General features: G+C 45.2%; 1 protein-coding gene across 6 annotated transcripts in view; it reads left to right on the forward strand.

Moving 5' to 3' along the window:
• Positions 1 to 27,720, forward strand: part of LOC144510206 (uncharacterized) — a 91,922-nt gene that overhangs the window by 20,708 nt on the left and 43,494 nt on the right. For all 6 annotated transcript variants that reach the window (XR_013500584.1, XR_013500586.1, XR_013500587.1 and 3 more), the window contains one exon: positions 14,497 to 14,601. Coding sequence is in view for 2 of the 6 variants with exons in the window: in XM_078239700.1 (XP_078095826.1) it covers positions 14,497 to 14,601 (105 nt within the window). In the remaining 4 variants the exon portion in view is untranslated. The remainder of the gene's footprint in view (positions 1 to 14,496; positions 14,602 to 27,720) is intronic.

A 27,720-nucleotide genomic window follows, 5' to 3' on the forward strand; every position in this document is an offset into this window, starting at 1 on the left:
GAGTGAACATTCAGAGACTATTTCCTTGGGTGGATGGAGCTATTACAAGGGGGCATAACTATAGGGTTCATGGTGTGAGATATAGGAAGGATATCAGAGGTTCTTTACGCAGAGAGTGGTTGGGGTGTGGAATGGAGTGCCTGCAGTGATAGTGGAGTCAGACACTTCAGGAACATTTAAGCGGTTATTGGATAGGCACATGGAGCACACCAGGATGATAGGGAGTGGGATAGCTTGATCTTGGTTTCAGATAAAGCTCGGCACAACATCGTGGGCCGAAGGGCCTGTTCTGTGCTGTACTGTTCTATGTTCTATGTAGTCTTTTATGCGGCATCTTGTCAAACGGTTCCAGAAGTCTAAATATACCACATCCATAGGCTCTCCACTATCCACCTTTCTGGTAATGTCCTCAAAAAACTCGAGCAGGTTTGTCAAGCATGACTTTCCCTTCATAAAACCGTGCTGACAATGGTGGATTGAGCTTTATCTTTCCAAATGCTCATTCATCTCCTCCAGCAACTTCCCCACCACAGAGGTCAAGCAAACTGGCCTACCTTTTGCGTTTCTCCCTTTTTGAATAAGGGCGTCACTTTAGTGTGTTTCCAATCCACCAGGACCTTACCAGAATCCAAGGAATTTTGAAATATCACACCCAATTAATCCAAGGAAATTTGGCATGTCAGCTACGACTCTCATGAACTTTTACAGATGCACCATAGAAAGCATTCTTTCTCGTTGTATCACAGCTTGGTATGGCTCCTGCTCTGCCCAAGGAACTACAAAAGGTTGTGAATGTAGCCCAATCCATCACGCAAACCAGCCTCCCATCCATTGACTCGGTCTACACTTCCCGCTGCCTCGGCAAAGCAGCCAGCATAATTAAGGACCCCACGCACCCCGGACATTCTCTCTTCCACTTTCTTCCTTCGGGAAAAAGATACAAAAGTCTGAGGTCACGTACCAACCGACTCAAGAACAGCTTCTTCTCTGCAGCTGTCAGACTTTTGAATGGACTTACCTTGCATTAAGTTGATCTTTCTCTACACCCGAGGTATAACTGTAACACTACATTCTGCACTCTCGTTTCCTTCTCTATGAACAGTATGCTTTGTCTGTACAGCGCGCAAGAAGCAATACTTTTTCACTGTATGTTAATACATGTGACAATAATAAATCAAATCAAAATCAATATCTCTGCTGCCATCTCCTTTAATAAGAACAAAGAACAAAGAACAGTACAGCACAGGAAACAGGCCCTTCGGCCCTCCAAGCCTGTGCCGCTCATTGGTCCAACTAGACCATTCGTTTGTATCCCTTCATTCCCAGACTGCTCATGTGACTATCCAGGTAAGTCTTAAACGATGCCAGCGTGTCTGCCTCCACCACCCTACTTGACAGCGCATTCCAGGCCCCCACCACTCTCTGTGTAAAAAAACGTCCCTCTGATATCTGAGTTATACCTCGCCCCTCTCACCTTGAGCCCGTGACCCCTCGTGATCGTCACCTCCGACCTGGGAAAAAGCTTCCCACTGTTCACCCTATCTATACCCTTCATAATTTTGTACACCTCTATTAGATCTCCCCTCATTCTCTGTCTTTCCATGGAGAACAAGCCCAGTTTACCCAATCTTTCCTCATAGCTAAGACCCTCCATGCCAGGCAACATCCTGGTAAACCTTCTCTGCACTCTCTCTAAAGCCTCCACGTCCTTCTGGTAGTGCGGCGACCAGAACTGGACGCAGTACTCCAAAGGTGGCCTAACCAGCATTCTATACAGCTGCAACATCAGACTCCAGCTTTTATACTCTATACCCCGTCCTATAAAGGCAAGCATGCCATTTGCCTTCTTCACCACCTTCTCCACCTGTGCTGCCACCTTCAAGGATTTGTGGACTTGCACACCTAGGTCCCTCTGTATCTCTATACTCTTGATGGCTCTGCCATTTATTGTATGTATAACTCCCCCCTACATTAGTTCTTCCAAAATGCATCACTTCGCATTTATCTGGATTAAATGCCATCTGCCATTTCTCCGCCCAATTTTCCAGCCAATCTATATCCTGCTGTATTGCCCGACAATGTTCATCGCTGTCCACAAGTCCAGCCATCTTCGTGTCATCCGCAAACTTGCTGATAACACCAGTTACACCTTCTTCTAAATCATTTATATATATCACAAATAGCAGAGGTCCCAACCTGCCATGAGGGACTTTGTCAAATGCCTTACTGAAATCCATCGAGATGACATCCATGGCCCTTCCTTCGTCAACCGTTTTTATCACTTCCTCAAAAAACTCCACCAAATTTGTAAGGCACGACCTCCCTCTTACAAAACCATGCTGCCTGTCACTAATGAGATTGTTCCGTTCTAAATGCGCATACATCCCGTCTCTAAGAATCCTCTCCAACAACTTCCCTACCACGGACGTCAAGCTCACTGGCCTATAATTACCCGGGTTATCCCTGCTACCCTTCTTAAATAATGGTGTAACCCCCTGCTGACCACTATATGGGGCTTCTATTTAAATATTCAATCAACAGGATCCCGAATTCCTAGCGGTTGATGTTGATTTGGCTAATTCCCTGTTTACCCATAAATGTCAGTACTGTAAGTCGGAATATCAAAAATAAATTTAATAACACATATCATTAACAGACATAAAACAGTGAGCTCTGATCTATAACCGTTGGTGCACATATGGGGAAACTCATCCTCTGTAACACATTCGTAGATACTGATCCAGTTGGACTGTATAGTCCCCACCAGTTACTCACGACACCCACACACAGTCCAGGAGAGAGACACGTGTGGAAGATGATGCCGCAGGAGGCAGAGGTGCCGCGAGCTATCCGTGCAGCAACGTAGGTCCAGTGTGCTGAATGCTGTCCTCCTCGGCAGTAATGAAAAGAACAGGCAGGGGAACGCCTGGCTGCCTCTCCCTCCAAACCGAATTCTCCCTGCCTGGAAAAAGCACTCTCTCTTCAGCTCTGCACCTTCAGCTCTGCACCTTCAGCTCTCTGCCTCTCCAGCTCTGCCTCTCTCTCTGCACCTTCAGCTCTCTGCCTCTCCAGCTCTGCCCCTCTCTCTGCACCTTCAGCTCTCTGCCTCTCCAGCTCTGCCCCTCTCTCTGCACTGCTTCACTTCCTGGCGCCTTTTTTTTTCTCCCGCCCCCAGAACAATCCCATTGGCCCAGCCCACATCACTCAACCAACAGCATCCTGTTTACAGCACCCACCCGGCAAACAGGACACTGAAGCCCACAAAGGACAAAGAACACTGGTAACTGTCTTCCCCACAAATTTTCCTCAGTCCCTTACAATGGTACCACATTCGCTATCCTCCAATCCTCAGGGAACTCACCTGTGTCCAATGAAGAGACAAAGATTTCCGTCAGAGGCCCAGCAATTACATCTCTTGTCTCCCTGAGCAGTCTAGGATAGATGCCATCAGGCCCTGGGGATTTGTCAGTTTTAATGTTACCCAAAAAACCTAACACTTCCTCCCTTGTAATGGAGATTCTCTCTAACGGGTCATCACCTCCCTCTGAGACACTCCCAGTCAACAAGTCCCTCTCCTTTGTGAATACCGATGCAATGTATTCATTTAGGATCTCCCCTATTCCCTTGGGTTCTAAGCATAATTCCCCTCCTTTGTCCCTGAGAGGTCCGACTTTTTCCCTGACAACTCTTTTGTTCCTAACATTTGAATAAAATGCCTTAGGGTTCTCCTCAATCCTGTCTGCCAAGAACATTTCGTGACCTCTTTTTGCCCTTCTAGCTCCCCGTTTGAGTTCTTTCCTACTCTCTCTGTATTCCTCCAGAGCTCCATCTGTTTTCAGTTGCCTGGACCTAACATACGCCTCTCTAGGGGGCAGGCCATCAGGTCCTGGAGACTTACCTGCCTTTAATCCCATTAGTTTATTCAATACCTTCTCCCTCGTGATGGTTATTGCACCAAGTTGCTCTGCATTAACTGCAGTTTTTGGAAAAACTTCATTATTCTCTACCGTGAAGACTGAGGCAAAATATTGGTTTAGTGTCTCTGTCATCTCTGTGTTTCCATTAATACCTCACCAGTATCGCCCTCTAAAGGACCAACATTTACTTTAGCTATTCTCTTCCTTTTTATATACTTTTCGAAGCTTTTGGTATCTGTGTTTATGTTTTCTGCTAGTTTCCTAGCTCATCTTAGCTCTTTTGAATCTATTTTTAGCAGCCTTTTGCTGAACTTTAAAGTTCTCCCAATCCTCCAGCTTGCTGTTAGCTTTTGCAGTTTGGTATATCCTAGGTTTTGCCTTTATGTCCTCTTTGACTTCCATGTTTAGACATGGAGCGTTTTTCTTCCTTTTACAATTCCTCTTCCTCTCAGGAATATAGTTTGAGAGGTATTCAATATCTCCCTGAACATCCATCATGGTTCCTCAACTATCCTGCCCTCAATTATTTGTGCCCAGTTTACTTGGGCCAACTCTTTCCTCAGGCCTGTATAATTACCTCTGCCCAACACTAAAACTCTGGTATTCAAGGATGAGTTAGACACATTTTTGGTCTACAAGGGAGTCAAGGGTAATGGGCCGGGGTGCGAGTGGCGGCAAGGACGTAGAGTCAAGGCCACAATCGGATCAGCTATGATCATATGGAACATCAGAGCAGGCTTGAGGAGATGGATGGCCACTCCTTTTAGTATGTTTTTATTTTTAGTTCCTTGGTCTTACCTACACCCTGCCCCCATGTGTAAATCACCCCTAATTGACCCCCCTCCTACTTTGACTGCTGTTTTGACAATTTATCCACTTACAGAACAATTGTAGAATATTTACAGCATAGGAAGAGGTCAGACAGCCTATTGTGTCTGTGCTGGTCCTCTAAAGGAACAGTTTACATCGTGCCATTCCCCTGCCTTGGACTTGTAGTTCACAGACTCATGGTAGCAGTCAGTAATGCAGCTCTGAATCCTGGAGTTCAAGTGCTTCCAACTAATGACACTTTTTGTAGATGAGGTTGTCCAGGACATGAAGCATCCTGGACTTTTCATTGTGTGGAGTATGTTAGAATCATGGAATTGTGACAGCTCAGAAAAAGGCCATCAGCCCACTGTGTTTGTGCTGGCTCTCCTAAGGAGAAAATTATATTCTGCCACTCACCCACATTCTCCCTCATCCCTGCCTTTTCAGATATTTAGAAAACATAGACAGGATTATGGCACAGAAAGAGGCTGTTCTGCCCATCATGTCTGCACCAGTGCAAAAAAACGAGCCTCATTTTCTAGCAACAAAAGGGGAAAATACTGGAAAATCTCAGCAGGTCTGAGCATCTATGGAGAGAGATCAGATTCAATGTTTCGAGTCTGGATAGCCCTTCGTCAGAGCTCTGTTTTTGTTTCAGATCCCAGCATCCACAGTATATTGCTTTTATCTCGTTTTCCAGCACTTGGTCTGCAGCCCTGGAGATTAGAGGATTTCAAAGAATAAAGAAAATTACAGTACAGGAACAGGACCTTCGGCCTTCAAAGCTTGTACCGACCATGCTGCCTGACTGAACTAAAACCCTAAGAGTTTTAACAACACCAGGTTAAAGTCCAACAGGTTTATTTGGTAGCAAATACCATTAGCTTTCGGAGCGCTGCTCCTTCGTCAGATGGAGTGGACATTTCCTCCACATCTTTCTGGTAGTGTGGCAACCAGAATTGAACACTATATTCCAAGTGCGATCTAACTAACGTTCTATAAAGCTGCAGCATAATTTGCCAATTTTTAAACTCAATACCCTGGCCAATGAAGACAAGCATGTCGTATACGTTTCTGACTACCTTTTCCACCTGCGTTGCCACTTTCAGTGACCTGTGTATCTATACACCCAGATCCCTCTGCCTATCAATACTCTCAAGGGTTCTGCCATTTACTGTATATTTCCTATCTGTATTAGACCTTCCAAAATGCATTACCTCACATTTGTCCAGATTAAACTCCATCTGCCATCTCTCCACCCAAGTCTCCAACTGATCTATATCCCGCTGTATCTTCTGATGTTCCTCATCGCTATCCGCAAATCCACCAACCTTTGTGTCGTCCGCAAACTTATTAATCAAACCAGTTACGTTTTCCTCCATATCATTTATATATATTCCATGAAATTCCAAGATGGCGCCAGAGCGAGGTGACTTCTTGCAAGCTGTGCCTAGCATACATTCTAATTCTATCTTTTACTCTCATTCTATGCTTCTCAAACTTCATTCTAACTCTTTTAAACTCTCTAACAATGTTTTATTGCTATAACTGTAATACTACATTCTGCACTCTCTCATTTCCTTCTCTATGAACGGTATGTTTTGTCTGTATAGCGCGCAAGAAACAATACTTTTCACTATATGTTAATACATGTGACAATAATAAATCAAATCAAATATATTATAAACAGCAGAGGTTTGAGCACTGATCCCTGAGGAACGCCAATAGTCACAACCCTCCATTCAGAAACGTACCCTTCCACTGCTACCCTCTGTCCGAGCCAGTTCTGTATCTACCTTGCCAGCTCACCTCTGATCCCATGTGATGTCACCTTCTGCCAGTCACCGTCTGTCACGAGGGACCTTGTCAAAGGCCTTATTGAAGTCCATGTAGACAACATCCACTGCCCTACCCTCATCAATCATCTTCGTCACTTCCTCGAAAAACTCGATCAAGTTAGTGAGACACGACCTCCCCTTCACAAAACCAAGTTGCCTCTTGCTAATACGTCCACTTATTTCCAAGTGGGAGTAAATTCTGTCTCGAAGAATCCTCTCCAATAATTTCCCTACCACTGACGTAAGGCTCACTGGCCTGTAATTACCTGGATTATTCTTGCTACCCTTCTCAAACAAAGGAACAACATTGGCTATTCTCCAATCCTCTGGGACCTCTCCTGTATGTGGAGATGCCGGCAGTTGGACTGGGGTAAATACAGTAAGAAGTCTCACAATACCAGGTTAAAGTCCAACAGGTTTATTTGGTAGAAAAAGCCTCTAGCTTTCGGAGCGCTGCTCCTTCATCAGGTAAGTGGGAGTTCTGTTCACAACCAGGGATGTAAAGACACAAACTCAATTTACAAAATAATGGTTGGAATGCTTTACAGGTAATCAAGTCTTAAAGGTACAGACAATATGAGTGGAGAGAGGGTTAAGCATAGGTTAAAAAGATGTGTATTTTCTCCAGCCAGGACAGTTAGTGAGATTTTGCAAGCCCAGGCAAGTCGTGGGGGTTACAGATAGTGTGACATGAACCCAAGATCCCGGTTGAGGCCGTCCTCGTGTGTGCGGAACTTGGCAATCTTGGCTATTGGTGTTGTGAGACTTCTTACTACGTGTACCCCTCCCCTGTAGCCAGTGAGGATACAAAGATTTCTCTCAAGGCCCCAGCAATTTCCTCCCTTGCCTCTCTCAGTATTTTTGGATATATCCCATCAGGACTTCTCTACCTTAATGTTTCTCAAGAACCCCAATACCTCCTTTTTGATCTCAACATGACTCAAATTATCTACACACCCTTTCCCAGATTCATTATCCACCAAGTCCTTTTCTTTGGTGAATACTGACGCAAAGTACTCATTTAATACCTCGCCCATTTCCTCTGGATCCATGCATGGATTCCCTCCCCTGTCCTTGAGTGGGCCAACCTTCTCCCTGGCTACCCTCTTGCTCTTTATATATGTATAAAAAGCCTTGGGATTTTCCTTAATCCTGCTGGCCAATGATTTTTCGTGACCCCTTTTAGCCCTCCTTACTCCTTGCTTAAGTTTCTTTCTGCTTTCCTTGTATTCCACACTTGATTTGTGTGTTCCCAGCCTCCTAGCCTTGACACATGCTTCCTTTTTATCTTTGACTAGGCTCACAATATCTCTCGTTATCCAAGGTTCCCAAAACTTGCCATATTTATCCTTCATCCTTATAGGAATGTGGTGATCCTGAATCACTATCAACTTGCACTTGAAAGCCTCCCACATGCCAGATGTGGATTTGCCCTCAAACATCTGCCCCCAATCTACATTCTTCAGTTCCTGTCTAATATTGTTGTAATTAGCCTTCCCCCAGTTTAGCTCCTTAACTTGAGGACTACACTTTTCTTTATCCATCAGTACCTTAAAGCTTACTGAATTGTGGTCACTGGTCCCGAACTGCTCCCCTACTGAAACATTGATCAACTGGCCGGGCTCATTTCCCAATACCAGGTCCAGTATGGCCCCTTCCCTAGTTGGACTATCTGTTTCAAGAAGCCCACCTGGATGCTCCTTACAATCTCTGTCCCATCCACGCCCGTAGCACTAAGTGAGTCCCAGTCAATATAGGGGAAGTTAAAATCTCCCACCACAACAACCCTGCTACTTTTACACCTTGCCAAAATCTGCCTACTTATCTAAGAACATAAGAACATAAGAAATAGGAGCAGGAGTAGGCCATCTAGCCCCTCGAGCCTGCCCCGCCATTCAATAAGATCATGGCTGATCTGACGTGGATCAGTACCACTTACCCGCCTGATCCCCGTAACCCTTAATTCCCTTACCGATCAGGAATCCATCCATCCGCGCTTTAAACATATTCAGCGAGGTAGCCTCCACCACCTCAGCGGGCAGAGAATTCCAGAGATTCACCACCCTCTGGGAGAAGAAGTTCCTCCTCAACTCTGTCTTAAACCGACCCCCCTTTATTTTGAGGCTGTGTCCTCTAGTTTTAACTTCCTTACTAAGTGGAAAGAATCTCTCCGCCTCCACCCTATCCAGCCCCCGCATTATCTTATAAGTCTCCATAAGATCCCCCCTCATCCTTCTAAACTCCAACGAGTACAAACCGAATCTCCTCAGCCTCTCCTCATAATCCAAACCCCTCATCTCCGGTATCAACCTGGTGAACCTTCTCTGCACTCCCTCCAATGCCAATATATCCTTCCTCATATAAGGGGACCAATACTGCACACAGTATTCCAGCTGCGGCCTCACCAATGCCCTGTACAGGTGCATCAAGACATCCCTGCTTTAATATTCTATCCCCTTCGCAATATAGGCCAACATCCCATTTGCCTTCTTGATCACCTGTTGTACCTGCAGACTGGGCTTTTGCGTCTCATGCACAAGGACCCCCAGGTCCCTTTGCACGGTAGCATGTTTTAATTTGTTTCCATTGAGATAGTAATCCCATTTGTTATTATTTCCTCCAAAGTGTATAACCTCGCATTTATCAACGTTATACTCCATTTGCCATATCCTCGCCCACTCACTCAGCCTGTCCAAATCTCTCTGCAGATCTTCTCCGTCCTCCACACGATTCACTTTTCCACTTATCTTTGTGTCGTCTGCAAACTTCGTTACCCTACACTCCGTCCCCTCCTCCAGATCATCTATATAAATGGTAAACAGTTGCGGCCCGAGTACCGATCCCTGCGGCACGCCACTAGTTACCTTCCTCCAAACGGAAAAACACCCATTTATTCCGACTCTTTGCTTCCTGTCGGATAGCCAGTCCCCAATCCACTTTAACACACTACCCCCAACTCCGTGTGCCCTAATCTTCTTCAGCAGCCTTTTATGGGGCACCTTATCAAACGCCTTTTGGAAATCCAAAAACACCGCATCCACCGGTTCTCCTCCATCAACCGCCCTCGTCACATCTTCATAAAAATCCAACATGTTCGTCAAGCACGACTTTCCCCTCATGAATCCATGCTGCGTCTGATTGATTGAACCATTTCTATCCAGATGCCCTGCTATCTCTTCTTTAATAATGGATTCCAGCATTTTCCCTACTACAGACGTTAAGCTGACCGGCCTATAGTTACCCGCCTTTTGTCTCCTTCCTTTTTTAAACAGCGGCGTAACATTAGCCGTTTTCCAATCAACCGGCACTACCCCAGAATGCAACGAGTTTTGATAAATAATCACTAACGCATCCACTATTACCTCTGACATTTCTTTCAATACCCTGGGATGCATTCCATCCGGACCCGGGGACTTGTCCACCTTCAGTCCCATTAGTCTACCCAGCACTGCTTCTCTGGTAACATTAATCGTATTAAGTATTTCTCCTGCTGCCAACCCTCTATCGTTAATATTTGGCAAACTATTTGTGTCCTCCACCGTGAAGACCGACACAAAAAACTTATTTAAAGACTCAGCCATATCCTCATTTCCCACTATTAACTCCCCCCTCTCGTCCTCCAAGGGTCCAACATTCACTCTAGCCACTCTATTCCTTTTTATATATTTATAAAAACTTTTACTATCATTTTTTATATTAATTGCTAGCCTAGCTTCATAGTCTATCCTTCCTTTCTTTATCGCTTTCTTAGTCTCTCTTTGTTGTTTCTTAAATTTTTCCCAATCACTTGTTTCTCCACTATTTTTGGCCACTCTGTACGCAGCTGTTTTTATTTTAATACTCTCCTTTATTTCCTTCGTTATCCACGGCTGGTTCTCCCTTTTCTTACAATCCTTGTTTTTTGCTGGAATATATTTTTGCTGAGAACTGAAAAGGATCTCCTTAAAAATCCTCCACTGTTCCTCAGCTATCCTACCTGCCAGCCTGCTCTCCCAGTCTACCTTAGCCAATTCATCCCTCATCCTATCATATTTCCCTCTGTTCAAACAGAGGACACTGGTTTGGGACCAAACTTTCTCCTCTTCCATCTGAATCAGAAATTCGACCATATTGTGGTCACTAGACCCAAGAGGGTCCTTCACAATAAGATCCTTAATTCTACCTACCTCGTTACACAATACCAGATCCAAAATGGCACGGTAGCACAGTGGTTAGCACTGCTGCTTCACAGCTCCCGGGTCCTGGGTTCGATTCCCGGCTCGGGTCACTGTCTGTGTGGAGTTTGCACATTCTCCTCGTGTTTGCGTGGGTTTCCCCCGGGTGCTCCGGTTTCCTCCCACAGTCCAAAGATGTGCGGGTTAGGTTGATTGGCCAGGTTAAAATTGTCCCTGAGATGCGCAGGTTAGAGGGATTAGCGGGTAAATATGTGGGGGTAGGGCCTGGGTGGGATTGTGGTCGGTGCAGACTCGATGGGCCGAATGGCCTCCTTCTGCACTGTAGGGTTTCTATGATTCTATGATTTAAAATAGCTCGTTCCCTCGTCGGTTCCGTAACATGCTGTTCAAGGAAACTATCCCGACAGCATTCTAAGAACTCTTCCTCCATTCCACCCTTACCGACTTGAGTCTGCCAGTCAATGTGCATGTTGAAGTCCCCCATGATTATTGCCGTTCCGTTTTTACACGCATCCCTTATCTGCTTGTTTACAGCCCTCCCTACCTCAACATTATTATTTGGGGGCCTATATACCACACCTACTAGTGTCTTTCTCCCTCTACTATTCCTCATCTCTACCCATAATGATTCCACGTTTTGTTCCTCAGAGCCTATGTCATCCCTCAGTACTACCCTGATATTATCTCTTATTAATAGCGCGACCCCACCACCTTTTCCTTCCTGTCTATTCTTCCTAAATGCCTGATACCCCTGGATATTCATCTCCCAGTCCTGGTCACCTTTCAGCCACGTTTCTGTAATGGCCACTAGATCGTACCCACTTGTGCTGATTTGCACCATCAACTCATTTACCTTGTTCCGAATGCTTCGTGCATTCAGGCAAAGTGTCCTTATTCCAGCTTTTATCTGGACCCGCTTTGATGAGTCGCGAACACCCTCTCCCTCTACTCCCTTATCTAAATTACCGCCTTCATTCACTTGCACCCTCTCCTCTACCATTAATTTTGTAATTCCCCTTACCCCTGCATCCTCCCCCCCATCAATTAGTTCCTTGATCCCGGTCAACTCTTCCAGCTCCCCTCCCCCCAACCTATCTAGTTTAAATTCTCCCCAGTAGCCTTAGCCAACCTACCGGCCAGGATATTGGTCCCCGTGTGATTCAAGTTCCACCCATTTTTTGTATACAGATCACCCCTGCCCCTAAAGAGGTCCCAATGGTCCAGGAACCTGAATCCCTGCCCCCTGCACCAGTCCCTCAGCCACACATTCATCCTCCACCTCACTCCATTCCTGCCCTCACCTTCCCGTGGCACAGGCAGTAATCCTGAGATTACTACCTTTGCTTTCCTCTTTCTCAGCTGTCTCTCTAATTCCCTGTACTCCTTTTTCGTGACCCCTTCTCCCTTCCTACCCACATCAGCGGTACCAATATGTACCACTACCTCAGGCTCCTCTCCCTCCCACCTCAGGATTTCCGGGACGCGACTAGCGACATCCTGGATCCCGGCCCCAGGGAGGCAGACCACCATGCGAGAATCCCGCCTACCTCCGCAGAAACGCCTGTCTGTCCCCTTCACCATCGAGTCCCCGATTAATACCGCCTTCCTCCTCTTTTCCTTAGCCCTCTGAGTTACAGGGCTGGACTCCACTGCGGAGACACGGTCACTGCTGCTTCCCCCAGGCGGGCTGTCCCCCCCAGCAGTACTCAAGCAGGAGTACTCAAGCAGGAGTATCTGTTCCTCAGGTGCTACCTTTCCAGGCAGTGGGTTCCAAACCCCGATTTTCTGAGTGAAAACAATGTTCCTCATTTGTCCTCCAATCCATCACTTCAAATCTATGTCCCCTAGTCACTGAACCTTTTGGCTAAGGGAAATAGGTCCTTATCATCCACTCTATGCAGGCCCCATATAATTTGTACGCCTCAATCAAATCTCCCCTCGGCCTTCTCTGTTCCAAGGAACACAATACCCAGCCATAGAATCATAGAAACCCTACAGTGCAGAAAGAGGCCATCTGGCCCATCGAGTCTGCACCGACCACAATCCCACCCAGGCCCTACCCCCATATCCCTACACATTTACCCGCTAATCCCTCTAACCTACGCATCTCAGGACACTAAGGGGCAATTTTAGCATGGCCAATCAACCTAACCTGCACATCTTTGGACTGTGGGAGGAAACCGGAGCACCCGGAGGGGACCCACGCAGACATAGGGAGAACGTGCAAACTCCACACAGACAGTGACCCAAGCCGGGAATCGAATTCAGGTCCCTGGAGCTGTGAAGCAGCAGTGCTAACCACTGTGCTACTGTACCACCAATCCAATCTTTTCTCAAAGCTGCAATTTTCCAGTCCTGGCAACATCCTTGTAGATCTCCAATGTATTTTCTCCAGTGTAATCACATCAAATCTATAATGAGGTGACCAGAACTGCACAAAGTACTCAAGTTGTGGCCTAACTAATATTTTATTTGGTTCCAGCATAACCTCCCTGCTCTCATATATATTACCTTGGCCAATAAAGGAAAGTATTCCATAAATGTTCTTCACCACCTTATCAACTTGTCCTGTTATCTTCAGGGATCTGTGTTCATTGCACAGGACTGAGGTGGTTGCAATAATATTGATGGTCATTAATATTGCACTATTAACTTAAAAGAAATAAACTTAAGACTGAAAAGAAACATTAGTTATTCACTACAGTTCAGCTCCTTCCCTTGTGCTGCTGTCACTTTCAGTGTTTTTATCAACTTCCCATAAGACTTGAATTCTCCAACCTCCAGACTTTCTGATTCAATTAGGTTCTTTTATTTTCAGGCTAATTTCTTTATCGAGATGAAGTTATCAGTAGTTTAGCTGAGTGTTTTATGGAAAACATCCTCTCGCCATTCTTTCTTGTGCTGCAGTATCTCTTTGCAGTTTTTTACTTGCAGTACGAGTCACTTCTTGCTACTTTTCTACCTTGTATCTGTTTAAATCCTAGGGTTTGCTTGTGTCATTCCCTTCACTTTCCCGGCTCTCAATAAATAATTAACCAAAAAATCATTAGAATAACCTATTGTAATCGCTTGGGAAAGACAAGAGGTATAACATGGAATGTCTAAAGGTGTTTTGTTCCTTTCCAAATGTTCACTTTTCAGCTGGAAAACTGGGAAAGATAGGCTAGATGAACATCAGTGATTAATATCATAGAAACCCTGCAGTGCAGAAAGAGGCCATTCGGCCCATCGAGTCTGCACCAACCGCAATCCCACCCAGGCCTTATCCCCATATCCACCCGCTAATCCCTCTAATCTACGCATCCCGGGACACTAAGGGGCAATTTAGCATGGCCAATTAACCTAACCCGCACATCTTTGGACTGTGGGAGGAAACCGAAGCACCCGGAGGAAACCCACGCAAACACGAGGAGAATGTGCAAACTCCACACAGACAGTGACCCAAGCTGGGAATCGAACCCAGGTCCCTGGAGCTGTGAAGCAGCAGTGCTAACCACTGTGCTACCGTGCTGTTGTTGAGGTATAGTCTGTAGTCTGGTCACTTGAAATGAGCAACTCGTGGCATTGGAGTTTGTTGATTGATATATTGTAAGAAAGTTATGGCCTGTGATAGAAACAGCGTGCAAACAGGTTGTGCTTACAAGGCGCAGTCTGGCAGCAGGACTCAGAGATCTTTGAGTCACAGCAATCAATTACATATTTGGATCCCTTGGCCCCTTCATCATATTGCCTTCACTTCTCGCTCCTGCTTTCCAGCTTGTCACCAAGTGCCTGACTGTTAATGGCTTCAGAATCACAAGAGATCAGCATGAAATGTGGCCGAGCCAGTGTTGGCCATATCCCAAGAGCAAAAAGCAAGAGGTGAGTGCCCTTATTTTTCTTTTATAAATGAATGGGATATGATGGAAAAGTATGGAAAGTGCTTTACTCTGAATCTAACCCTACCCTGGGAGTGTTTAATGGGGACAGTGTAGAGCATGGCTAACCCTTTCCCGACTCTCACTGCCGTCCACTGGTCTTACCCGTGCTCTTGCTCCTTCCCCCAACAGTTCGCAGCGCATTCCCCTGCCTCTCGCCAAACTCACCCTTACACACGCACAGACGTGCATACATACATCAATGCTATGGCAAATCGTATTGTTCTGAACTTTGTTCTCTGACCCCATGTGTGGCCCCCAACATGAAAAGGCTGGACAAGCCTGGTGGAGAGTCATAGAAGTTTACAGCATGGAAATAGGCCCTTCGGCCCAACTTGTCCATACCGCTCTTTTTTTTTACCCCTAAGCTAATCCCAATTGCCCGCATTTGGTCTATATCCCTCTATACCCATCTTACTCATGTAACTATCTAAATGCTTTTTAAAAGATAAAATTGGACCCGCCTCTACTACTACCTCTGGCAGCTTGTTCCAGACACTCACCACCCTCTGTGTGAAAAAATTGCCCCTCTGGACACTTTTGTATCTCTCCCCTCTCACCATAAACCTATGCCCTCTAGTTTGCGACTCCCCTACCTTTGGGAAAAGATATTGACTATCTAGCTGATCTGTGCCCCTCTTTATTTTATTGACCTCTATAACGTCACCCCTCAGCCTTCTACGCTCCAGAGAAAAAAGTCCCAGTCTATCCAGCCTCTCCTTATAACTCAAACCATGAAGTCCCGGTAGCATCCTAGTAAATCTTTTCTGCACTCTTTCTAGTTTAATAATATCCTTTCTATAATAATGTGACCAGAACTGTACACAGTATTCCAAGTGTGGCCGTACCAATGTCTTGCCCAACTTCAACAAGATGTCCCAACTCCTGTATTCAATGTTCTGACTGATGAAACCAAGCATGCCGAATGCCTTCTTCACCACTCTGTCCACCTGTGACTCCACTTTCAAGGAGCTATGAATACGTACCCTTAGATTTCTTTGTTCTATAACTCTCAAAGAACAAAGAACAAAGAACAGTACAGCACAGGAAACAGGCCCTTCGGCCCTCCAAGCCTGTGCCGCTCCTTGGTCCAACTAGACCAATCGTTTGTATCCCTCCATTCCCAGGCTGCTCATGTGACTATCCAGGTAAGTCTTAAACGATGTCAGCGTGCCTGCCTCCACCACCCTACTTGGCAGCGCATTCCAGGCCCCCACCACCCTCTGTGTAAAAAACGTCCCTCTGATGTCTGAGTTATACTTCGCCCCTCTCAGCTTGAGCCCGTGACCCCTCGTGATCGTCACCTCCGACCTGGGAAAAAGCTTCCCACTGTTCACCCTATCTATACCCTTCATAATCTTGTACACCTCTATTAGATCTCCCCTCATTCTCCGTCTTTCCAAGGAGAACAACCCCAGTCTACCCAATCTCTCCTCATAGCTAAGACCCTCCATACCAGGCAACATCCTGGTAAACCTTCTCTGCACTCTTTCCAATGCCTCCACGTCCTTCTGGTAGTGCGGCGACCAGAACTGGACGCAGTACTCCAAATGTGGCCTAACCAGCGTTCTATACAGCTGCATCATCAGACTCCAGCTTTTATACTCTATACCCCATCCTATAAAGGCAAGCATACCATATGCCTTCTTCACCACCTTCTCCACCTGTGTTGCCACCTTCAAGGATTTGTGGACTTGCACACCTAGGTCCCTCTGTGTTTCTATACTCCTGATGACTCTGCCATTTATTGTATAACTCCTCCCTACATTATTTGTTCCAAAATGCATCACTTCGCATTTATCCGGATTAAACTCCATCTGCCACCTCTCCTCCCAATTTTCCAGCCTATCTATATCCTGCTGTATTGCCCGACAATGCTCTTCGCTATCCGCAATTCCAGCCATCTTCGCGTCATCCGCAAACTTGCTGATAACACCAGTTACACCTTCTTCCAAATCATTTATATATATCACAAATAGCAGAGGTCCCAGTACAGAGCCCTGCGGAACACCACTGGTCACAGACCTCCAGCCGGAAAAAGACCCTTCGACCACTACCCTCTGTCTCCTATGGCCAAGTCAGTTCTCCACCCACTTCTCCTTGTATCCCATGAGCCTTAACCTTCTTAACCAACCTGCCATGTGGGACTTTGTCAAATGCCTTACTGAAATCCATATAGACGACATCCACGGCCCTTCCTTCATCAACCGTTTTTGTCACTTCCTCAAAAAACTCCACCAAATTTGTAAGGCACGACCTCCCTCTTACAAAACCATGCTGTCTGTCACTAATGAGATTGTTTCGTTCTAAATGCACATACATCCTGTCTCTAAGAATCCTCTCCAACAACTTCCCTACCACGGACGTCAAGCTCACCGGCCTATAATTTCCTGGGTTATCCCTGCTACCCTTCTTAAACAACGGGACCACATTCGCTATCCTCCAATCCTCAGGGACCTCACCCGTGTCCAAAGAAGCGACAAATTTGTAAGGCACGACCTCTCTCTTACAAAACCATGCTGTCTGTCACTAATGAGATTGTTTCGTTCTAAATGCACATACATCCTGTCTCTAAGAATCCTCTCCAACAACTTCCCTACCACGGACGTCAAGCTCACCGGCCTATAATTTCCTGGGTTATCCCTGCTACCCTTCTTAAACAACGGGACCACATTCGCTATCCTCCAATCCTCAGGGACCTCACCCGTGTCCAAAGAAGCGACAACGCCCTACCATTAACTGAATAAGTCCTGTCCTGATTCAATCTACCAAAATGCATCATCTCGCATTTATCTACATTAAACTCCATCTGCCATTTGTCAGCCCACTGGCCCAATTAATCAAGATCCCGTTGCAATCGGAGATAACTTTCCTCATTGTCCACTATGCCACCAATCTTGGTGTCATCTGCAAACGTACTAACCATGCCTCCTATATCCTCATCCAAATCATTAATATAAATGACAAATAACAGTGGACCCACCACTGATCCCTGAGGCACACCGCTGGTCACCGGCCTCCAGTTTGAAAAACAACCCTCTACAACCAGGGGGAGATTTACTCTGTATCTAACTCTGTGCTATACCTGTCCTGGGAATGTTTGATGGGGACAGTGTAGAGGGAGCTTTAATCTGTATCTAACCCCGTGCTGTACCTGTCTTGGGAGTGTTTGATGGGGACAGTGTATTGGGAGCTTTACTCTGTATCTAACCCACATGCTGTACCTGTCCTGGGAGTGTTTGATGGGGACAGTGGAGAGGGAGCTTTACTCTGTATCTAACTCCGTGCTGTATCTGTCCTGGAAGTGTTTGATGGGGAACAGTGTAGAGGGAGCTTTACTCTGTATTTAACCTCGTGCTGTACCTGTCCTGGGAGTGTTTGATGGGGGAGAGTGTAGAGGTAGCTCTCTTTGGATAGAGGGAGCTTTACTCTGTCTCTATCCCCATGTTAGGTGCAGAGTAAAGTTCCCTGTACACCAGGCTTTTTCAACCTTTTTGCAAGGGACCACATTTCAATTTTTCCCTGACTCAAGGGGCTAATGAGCAAATTTTGGTTTACCACAGAGTGAAAACTTTGAATCTCAACTCAGTGTTGGCTTGCCTCTCAGTTACCTGTATTTCAAACATTGTTGACAAGACATAAATCGATATTTATCTCTGGGGACTTTTGTGAAACCAGAAATTATCAACAGTGAGATACACAGCTGAGATAAATTGAAACATCCCACACAGTCTACAATTGGCCTTTGTAAATAAGATTATGAGAGCAGGTAACTGGAAGAAATGGAAATAAATACGTCTGTGTTAACAGCTCTTGGAAATGAAGGAAGATGGAATTGCAGGAAAGGATCAGTGCGTATCATCAAAACTTGACAGCTGCCATCAAATCATGAGGATAATCTTATGATAATAAGATGTTCATTTGATGAAGAATTGAATACAGACTGATCTTTCTCAGCTTAGCACCAGACCCAGGGGAAGAGCTTGTCAGTCCTAATGGCTGGTAAATGATGAATTTTTTTGTCTTAATTACCCGGTACACCACTGCAAGAAGGTCTGTCAGAACCATTGTCATTCTTGGTACCACATACGCTGTTGTCGTCTTGGTCTCGAAGCGGTGTGTCAACTTGGCTCAGCAGATAAAGTCTATGTCAGAGTCATACAGATATACAGCACAGATACAGGTCCTTCGGCCCAACTTGTCTATGCGACCAGGTTTTTAAACAACTAGTCCCATTTGCCTGTGTTTGGCCCATATCCCTCTAAACCTTTCCTATCCATGTACCTGTCAAAATGTCTTTTAAATGTTGTAATTATACCCGCCTCTACCACCTCCTCTGGCAGCTCATTCCATACACACACCACCCTGTGTGAAAATATTGCCCCTTAGGTCCCTTTTAAATCTTTCTCCTCTTACCTTAGACCAATGCCCTCTAGTTTTGGACTCCCCTACCCTGGGAAAAAGAATCATAGAATCATACAGTGCAAAAGGAGGCTAGTTGGCCCATTGAGTCTGCACCAACCACAATCCCACCCAGGCCCTATCCCCATAACCCCATGCATTTACCCTAGCTAGTCCCCTGACACTAAGGGGCAATTTACATAGAACATAGAAAAACTACAGCACAAACAGGCCCTTCGGCCCACAAGTTGCGCCAGTCATGTCCCTACCTACCTAGGCCTATATATAGGCTTACCTATAACCCCCAATCCTATTAAGTCCCATGTACTCATCCAGAAGTCTCTTAAAAGACCCTATTGAGTTTGCCTCCACCACCATTGACGGCAGCCGATTCCACTTACCCACCACCCTCTGAGTGAAAAACTTACCCCTGACATCTCCTCAGTATCTACTCCCCAGCACCTTAAACCTGTGTCGTCTCGTAGCAGCCATTTCAGCCCTGGGAACAAGCCTCTGAGAATCCACCCGACCTATACCTCTCAACATCTTGTACACCTCTATCAGGTCACCCCTCATCCTTCGTCTCTCCAAGGAGAAAAGACCAAGCTCACTCAACCTATCCTCATAAGGCATGCCAACCAATCCAGGCAACATCCTTGTAAATCTTCTCTGCACCCTTTCAATAATTTCTACATCCTTCCTGTAATGAGGCGACCAGAACTGAGCACAGTATTCTAAGTGGGGTCTGACGAGGGTCTTATAAAGCTGCATCATTATCTCCCAACTCCTAAACTCAATCCCTCGATTGATGAAGGCCAGCACGCCATACGCCTTCTTAACCACCTTCTCTACCTGCGAGGCCGATTTAAGAGTCCTATGGACCCGGACCCCAAGGTCCTTCTGATCCTCTACACTGCTAAGAGTCTTACCCTTGATATATAGTCCTTCATCTCATTTGACCTGCCAAAACGTACTACACATTTATCCGGGTTGAAGTCCATCTGCCACTTCTCTGCCCAGTCTTGCATCCTATCTATGTCACGCTGCAGCTTTGACATCCCTCCAAACTATCCACAACACCACCAACCTTCGTGTCATCGGCAAACTTACCAACCCATCCCTTCACTTCCTCATCCAGGTCATTTATGAAAATGACAAACAGCAAGGGTCCCAGAACGGATTCCTGGGGCACTCCACTGGTGACCGACCTCCATTCAGAAAAAGACCCATCTACAACCACTCTCTGCCTTCTGCAGGCAAGCCAGTTCTGGATCCACAAGGCAACAGCCCCTTGGATCCCATGCCCTCTCACTTTCTCGAGAAGCCTTGCATGGGGGACCTTATCGAACGCCTTGCTGAAGTCCATGTAAACCACATCTACCGCTTTTCCTTCGTCAATGTGTTTAGTCACATTTTCAAAGAACTCCACCAGGCTTGTAAGGCACGATTTGCCTTTGACAAAGCCGTGCTGACTACTTTTGAGCATACTAAACTTCTCTAAATGTTCATAAATCCTGTCCCTCAGGATCTTCTCCATCAACTTACCAACCACTGAGGTTAGACTCACCGGTCGGTAATTTCCTGGGCTATCCCTATTCCCTTTCTTGAATATAGGAACCACATCCGCAATCCTCCAATCCTCCGGAACCTCTCCCGTCTCCATCGACGATCATCGCCAGAGGCTCTGCAATCTCTTCCCTCGCCTCCCACAGCAACCTGGGGTACATCCCATCCGGTCCCGGCGACTTATCTATCTTGATGCTATTCAAAATTTCCAACACATCCTCTTTCTTAATGTTGACCAACTCAATCTTCTCAGTCTGCCGCAATCCTGTAGTACAACCACCCAGGTCTTTTTCCACCGTGAATACCGAAGTAAAGTATTCATTCAGCACCTCTGCTATTTCTTCCGGTTCCGTACGGATTTTCTCACCTTCACATTTTTTAGGTCCTATTCCTTCACATCTCATCCTTTTACTCTTCACATATTTATAGAACGCCTTAGGGTTCTCCTTAATCTTACCTGCCAAGGCCTTCTCGTGACCCCTTCTGGCTCTCCTAATTTCCTTCTTAAGTCCCTTCCTACAAGCCATATACTCATCTAGATCCCCATCATCGCCTAGCTCTCTGAACCTATTGTACGCTTTCCTTTTCCTTTTGACTAGGTTCAGCACAGCTTTCGTGCACCACGGTTCCCGTAATTTAGCATGGCCAATCTACCTAACCTACACATCTTGGGACACCAAGGGGCAATTTAGCACCGCCAATCCACCTAACCTGTACATCTTTGGACTGTGGGAGGAAACGAGCACCCGGAGGAAATCCACGCAGACATGGGGAGAACGTGGAAACTCCACATAGACAGTGACCCAAGCCGGGAATCGAACCCGAGGCCCTGGCGCTGTGAGGCAGAAGTGCTAACCACTGTGCCACCTGGTTATTCACCTGATCGATGCTATTCATGGTTTTATAAACCTCTGTAAGGTCACCCCTCATCCTCTTATGCTCCAGGGAAGAAGGTATCAGCCTTTCCAGCCTCTCATTCTAATTCAAATCTTCCAGTCCCAGTAACAGCCTTGTAAATTTTTTTGCACCCTTTCCAGTTTAATAACATCCATCCTATAGCAGAGTGACCGGAATTGTACGCAGTACTCCAAGTGTTTGCTTGCTTCCCTGTCTTTCTCTACGGTAAATACTGACAAGAAATATTTCTTTAGGATCTCATCCATCTCCTTACCAATGTCTTGTACAGTTGTAACATAACATCCCAACTCCTGTACTCAATGCTCTGACCAATGATGGCAAGTGTGCCAGACGTCTTCTTCACCACCGTGCCGACCTGTGACGCCACTTTCAAGGAACAATATACTTGCATCCTAGGTCTCTCTGTTCAACAACATGCTCCGAAAGCTCGTGATTCCAAATAAACCTGTTGGACTTTAGCCTGGTGTTGTGAGACTTCTCACTGTGCCCACCTCAGTCCAATACCGGCACCTTCACCTCAAGGGGAATTAGGAAAGGGCAATAAATTAAAGCGAAGCCCAATCTCGTCAATGAATTTTTAAAAAATTTAATGAATGAACTGCTTGTCTTGGAGGCGGGACATTGAAGATTCACTAAATTGGTTCCCAAAATGAGAAGGTGAGTAAATTGGTCTAACTTCTCTGCAGGTTTAGGAGAATTATCTAATTCAAACATAGACATTAATGAAGGGTTTTGACAGGGTAGAAAGGCTGCTTCCACTGGCTGGGAATAGAGCACAGGGACACAGTCTCGGGATAAGGGCTCAATCATTTAGAACTGAGATGAGGAAAAATCCATCCACTGAAATGGTTTTGAATCTTTGGAATTCTCTACTCTGACATTTGTGATGTTCCATTGTTGAATACATTTAAGCCTGATATTGTCAGATTATTAGTCTCTCAGAAAATCGAGGAGTACGGGGAGTGGGCAGGAAAGTAGATTTGAAACTGGAGATTATCCATGATCATATTGAATGTGTTAGGAAACTGGAGTTAGCTTTAAGGTGGTGGACTCTGATGAGGAGTCATCCAGACTCGAAACGTCCTATTCTCTCTCCACAGATGCCTCATGGGAGGTTAGTTAGGAAGGTTCAGTCGCTAGGTATACATGGGGAGGTAGTAAATTGGATTAGACACTGGCTCAATGGAAGAAGCCAGAGAGTGGTTGTGGAGAATTGCTTCTCTGAGTGGAGGCCTGTGACTAGTGGTGTGCCGCAGGGATCGGTGTTGGGTCCATTGTTGTTTGTCATCTATATCAATGATCTGGATGATAATGTGGTAAATTGGATCAGCAAGTTTGCTGATGATACAAAGATTGGAGGTGTAGTGGACAGTGAGGAAGGTTTTCAAAGCTTGCAGAGGGATTTGGACCAACTAGAAAAATGGGCTGAAAAATGGCAAATGGAATTTAACGCAGACAAGTGTGAGATATTGCACTTTGGAAGGACAAACCAAAGAAGAGCGTACAGGGTAAATGGTAGGACTCTGAAGAGTGCAGTTGAACAGAGGGATCTGGGAATACAGGTACAGAATTCCCTAAAAGTGACGTCACAGGTGGATAGGGTTGTAAAGAGTGCCTTTGGTACATTGGCCTTTATAAATCGGAGTATCGAGTATAAAAGTTGGAGTGTTATGGTAAGGTTATATAAGGCATTGGTGAGGCCGAATTTGGAGTATTTTGTACAGTTTTGGTCACCTAGTTACAGGAAGGATGTAAATAAGGTTGAAAGAGTGCAGAGAAGGTTCACAAGGATGTTGCCGGGACTTGAGAAGCTGAGTTACAGAGAGAGATTGAATAGGTTGGGACTTTATTCCCTGGAGCGTAGAAGATTGAGGGGAGATTTGATAGAGGTGTATAAGATTTTGATGGGTATAGATAGAGTGAATGCAAGCAGGCTTTTTCCGCTGAGGCCAGGGGAGAAAAAAACCAGAGGGCATGGGTTAAGGGTGAAAGGAGAAAAGTTTAAAGGGAATATTAGGGGGGGCTTCTTCACGCAGAGAGTGGTGGGAGTGTGGAATGAGCTGCCGGATAAAGTGGTAAATGCGGGGTCACTTTTAACATTTAAGAAAAACTTGGACGGGTTCATGGATGAGAGGGGTGTGGAGGGATATGGTCCAAGTGCAGGTCAGTGGGACTAGGCAAAAAATGGTTTGGCACAGACAAGAAGGGCCAAAAGGCCTGTTTCTGAGCTGTAATTTTCTATGGTTCTATGGTTCTATGGTTCTATGCTCAGACCTGGGTTTCTCCAGCATTTTCTGTTTTTGTTTCAGATTCTTGCATCCACAGTATTTTGTCTTTATCTTAGTTTTATGGGATTTATATTTGTATGGGTAAACATTAGAAATAAGGTAAAGTCTTAGGTCAATCTAATTTAGTGTTTCTGTGCTTGCAAGGAAGCTGTGGTTAGTTTTCAGGCTATTTGTTTGTGTGGGGGTTACAGCTGAGGCTGTATTGTGTTTTGGAGCTTCGGAATGCAGACTCCTGGTATTCACCTAGCAACCGGTGTTAGGAGCTGACAACCTCCTTTGTCCTGAAATCTGTAGCAAAAGTTAGTTAGTTCAGTTAAAGATTGGGAGAGAGAGAGAATGTATCTCTCAAGGTCTACTCAAAGCTGGAACCTTATAATGGAGTAAGGTTCTCAGACAGCTAGGACTGGAGGTGTACAGATGAACTAGTAAGGAACTAGTGGAAAGACCAAAGATTCAGAGAGCTGTAACACGGAAGGTTTCAGGGAAACTCTGAGGCAAAATGAGACATGAGACAAAAGGCAGAACAGAACTTTGTTCAGAGAAAAGTTGGGACAGATAGTTTGGTGAGAACTACTAGAAAAAGGCCTTCTAAAAGAACTGAATAATTGATGTATCACAGTCTGTGAACCAATTGTAAAACAGTGAGTGAAAAGGTGGTTGAACAGTGCAATTTGGACAGCACGGTGGCACAGTGGTTAGCACTGCTGCCTCACAGCGCCAGGGACCCGGGTTCAATCCCGGCCTCGGGTCACTGTCTGTATGGAGTTTGCACTTTCTCCCCATGTCTGTGTGGGTTTCCTCCAGGTGCTCCAGTTTCCTCCCACAGTCCAAAAATGTGCGGGTAGGTGGATTGGCCATGCTAAATTGCCCCTTAGTGTCAGCAGGATTAGCTTGGCATGGGATTATGGGGATAGGGCCTGGGTGGGATTGTGGTCGATGCAGACTCGATGGGCCGAATGGCCTCCTTCTGCACTGTAGGATTCCATGGATCTCATTAAGAGTGTGGAATGGATAATGAGTTGGTTCAAAATCCTGGCATGGACTCACTGCTAATGGAGGAGTGGAAGCTCTGGTCAACTAGGTCGTTGGAAAACATGAACTGGATTTTGGAACGTGGCTTGCTAAGTGAGTATATTGCTCCAAGAGAAGATTTTAACATGTATTCTTGGGAGTGGAGTTTAGATATCCTCATATGATCACCATCTGGGGGGGTGGTGATTTTGTGGAGAAATTTGCAAACGTTAACTTTGTGTGTTAATGAGATGTTTGTACCTTCAAATGTCTTTTGCCATCCATATTAATCTTAAATTAGTGTGTAAGTGTTAAACTGAAGGAGGAGTAAAGGTGTATTGATTTATAATCCATTTTTCATCTTTAATAACTTTTTTTGGCTGTTAAAACTAGTTAGCGGTCTGGTGACTCTGTTTTCCTCCACATTTGATAAAATAAAGATACAAATAATCGTTCTGATCTTTTGGAGCAGAGTTCCTCCTGTCCAGTTGTCACACCCACTGGTGTGATGGTACTGTGCCTTTAACAAATGTATTTTTAATAATGTTCTCTGCAGTTGTAAGCAGGACTGAGCTGTCTGCTTAGAGGTCCTTTTATTGCTGCTTAAATGATTTAACTAGGGTTTTGTTTACTTGTTTTTCTGGGCCTCATGTACTTTCTGGGATTTTTATGACCTTGAACCGTTGGAGAAAAAATGATGGATAGGTCAGGTGCCTTTGGACAGTTTTTCTTTTGTTTAACTTTCAGTTTTTGGATGTTGTCGAATTAGAAGTTGTTTGGACGTTAGACTGAAAAGCAGTGTTTCTCTCCCTGGTATTGTAAATTCTGCTGGCAAGCTGTGAGCAGGCCATCTTGCCTTTGTGGAGTGAGAATTCTGTCTCTTGCAGAGGCTTGCTGGCTAAAAGCTAGAGATGATGTGGGGATGCCGGCGTTGGACTGGGGTAAACACAGTAAGAAGTTTAACAACACCAAGTTAAAGTCTAACAGGTTTCTTTGGTAGTAAAAGCCACACAAGCTTTCGGAGCCTTAAGCCCCTTCTTCAGGTGAGTGGGAATTCTGTTCACAAACAGGGCATATAAAGATACAAACTCAATTTACATGAATAATGGTTGGAATGCGAATACTTACAGCTAATCAAGTCTTTAAGATACAAACAATGTGAGTGGAGAGAGCATCAAGACAGGCTAAAGAGATGTGTATTGTCTCCAGACAGGACAGCCAGTGACACTCTGCAGGTCCAGGCAAGCTGTGGGGATTACAAATAGTGTGACATGAACCCAATATCCCGGTTGAGGCCGTCCTCATGTGTGCGGAACTTGGCTATCAGTAAATCAGCTATACTGATAGCCAAGTTCCGCACACATGAGGACGGCCTCAACCGGGATATTGGGTTCATGTCATCCCCACAGCTTGCCTGGACCTGCAGAGTCTCACTGGCTGTCCTGTCTGGAGATGATACACATCTATTTAGCCTGTCTTGATGCTCTCTCCACTCACATTGTTTGTATCTTAAAGACTTGATTAGCTGTAAGTATTCGCATTCCAACCATTATTCATGTAAATTGAGTTTGTATCTTTATATGCCCTGTTTGTGAACAGAATTCCCACTCACCTGAAGAAGGGGCTTAAGGCTCCGAAAGCTTGTGTGGCTTTTGCTACCAAATAAACCTGTTGGACTTTAACCTGGTGTTACTGTAAAAGCTAGAGGCCAGCAGTGGTATTATCTCTACCTCAAGGGCTGCTGGAAATGGCAAGGCTGAGAAGTCAAAGTTTCAATTCTCCAACCAAAGGACTCAGTTCCAGCATCACTTGAGCATTCTTGTTTTCTGTGTTAAATTTGTGGTAGGTATCTGTTTATATGGAAGTTTGTTTGGTTGGAACATTTCATTTAGTTGTTAACGTTTATATAATATCATGGTTGTTTTTTTTCTTGTTTGTAATTGGTAAAAGTCATTGCTATATGTTAACTTTATTCTTAAATAAACTTTGCTTGATAAAAGCTCCCTAGTGGGCCATTTGAATCAAACCTGAAGTGAAACATCTCCTGGTTACCCTAGCCAGATTCAAATTGCAAAACTTATGATCCAGACAAACTTCATAAAACACTTTGGAGTTTCTGGCCTGGATTATAACAATGGGATCGTAACAAATGGAAGAACAGGCTCAATGGGCCATCTGATCTATTCCCATTTCTTACGTTCTAAATGATGAAGTTATAACCTTGGGGGTCTCGGTACATAGATGATTGAAATGTCATAAACAGGTATTGAAAATAATCAGAAAGGTGATTGGAATCCTGGCTTTTATATCTAGAGTAGCAGACAAATTGGTAAAAGTTATACTTCAGCACAAGCCTGATTAAACCACATTTGGAGTACAGTAAACATCTTTGGAAGGATACACTGGCCTTGGAGGGATTGCTGCGAAGATTTAACAGAATGATTCTTAGACTCCAAGGGTTAAATATTGAGGAAAGGTTACAGAAGGTTGGGTTGAATTTGCTGCAATTTAGGAGGCTAAGGGTAATTTGACCAATATTTTTAGAAATTGAGGAGATGACATTTGCAGATGACACCAAGATTGGTGTCATAGTGGACAGTGAAGAAAGTTATCTCCGATTGCAATGGGATCTTGATCAATTGGGCCAGTGGGCTGACGAATGGCAGATGGAGTTTAGTTTATTCAAATGTGAGGTGATGCATTTTGGTAGATTGAACCAGGGCAGGACTCACTCAGTTAATGGTAGGGCATTGGGGAGAGTTACAGAACAAAGAGATCTCGGGGTACATGTTCATAGCTCCTTGAAAGTGGAGTCACAGGTGGACAGAGTGGTGAAGAAGGCATTTGGCATGCTTGGTTTCATCGGTCAGAGCATTGAA

The sequence above is a fragment of the Mustelus asterias genome, chromosome 22 (assembly GCF_964213995.1).
Source record: "Mustelus asterias chromosome 22, sMusAst1.hap1.1, whole genome shotgun sequence".
NCBI lineage: Eukaryota > Metazoa > Chordata > Chondrichthyes > Carcharhiniformes > Triakidae > Mustelus > Mustelus asterias.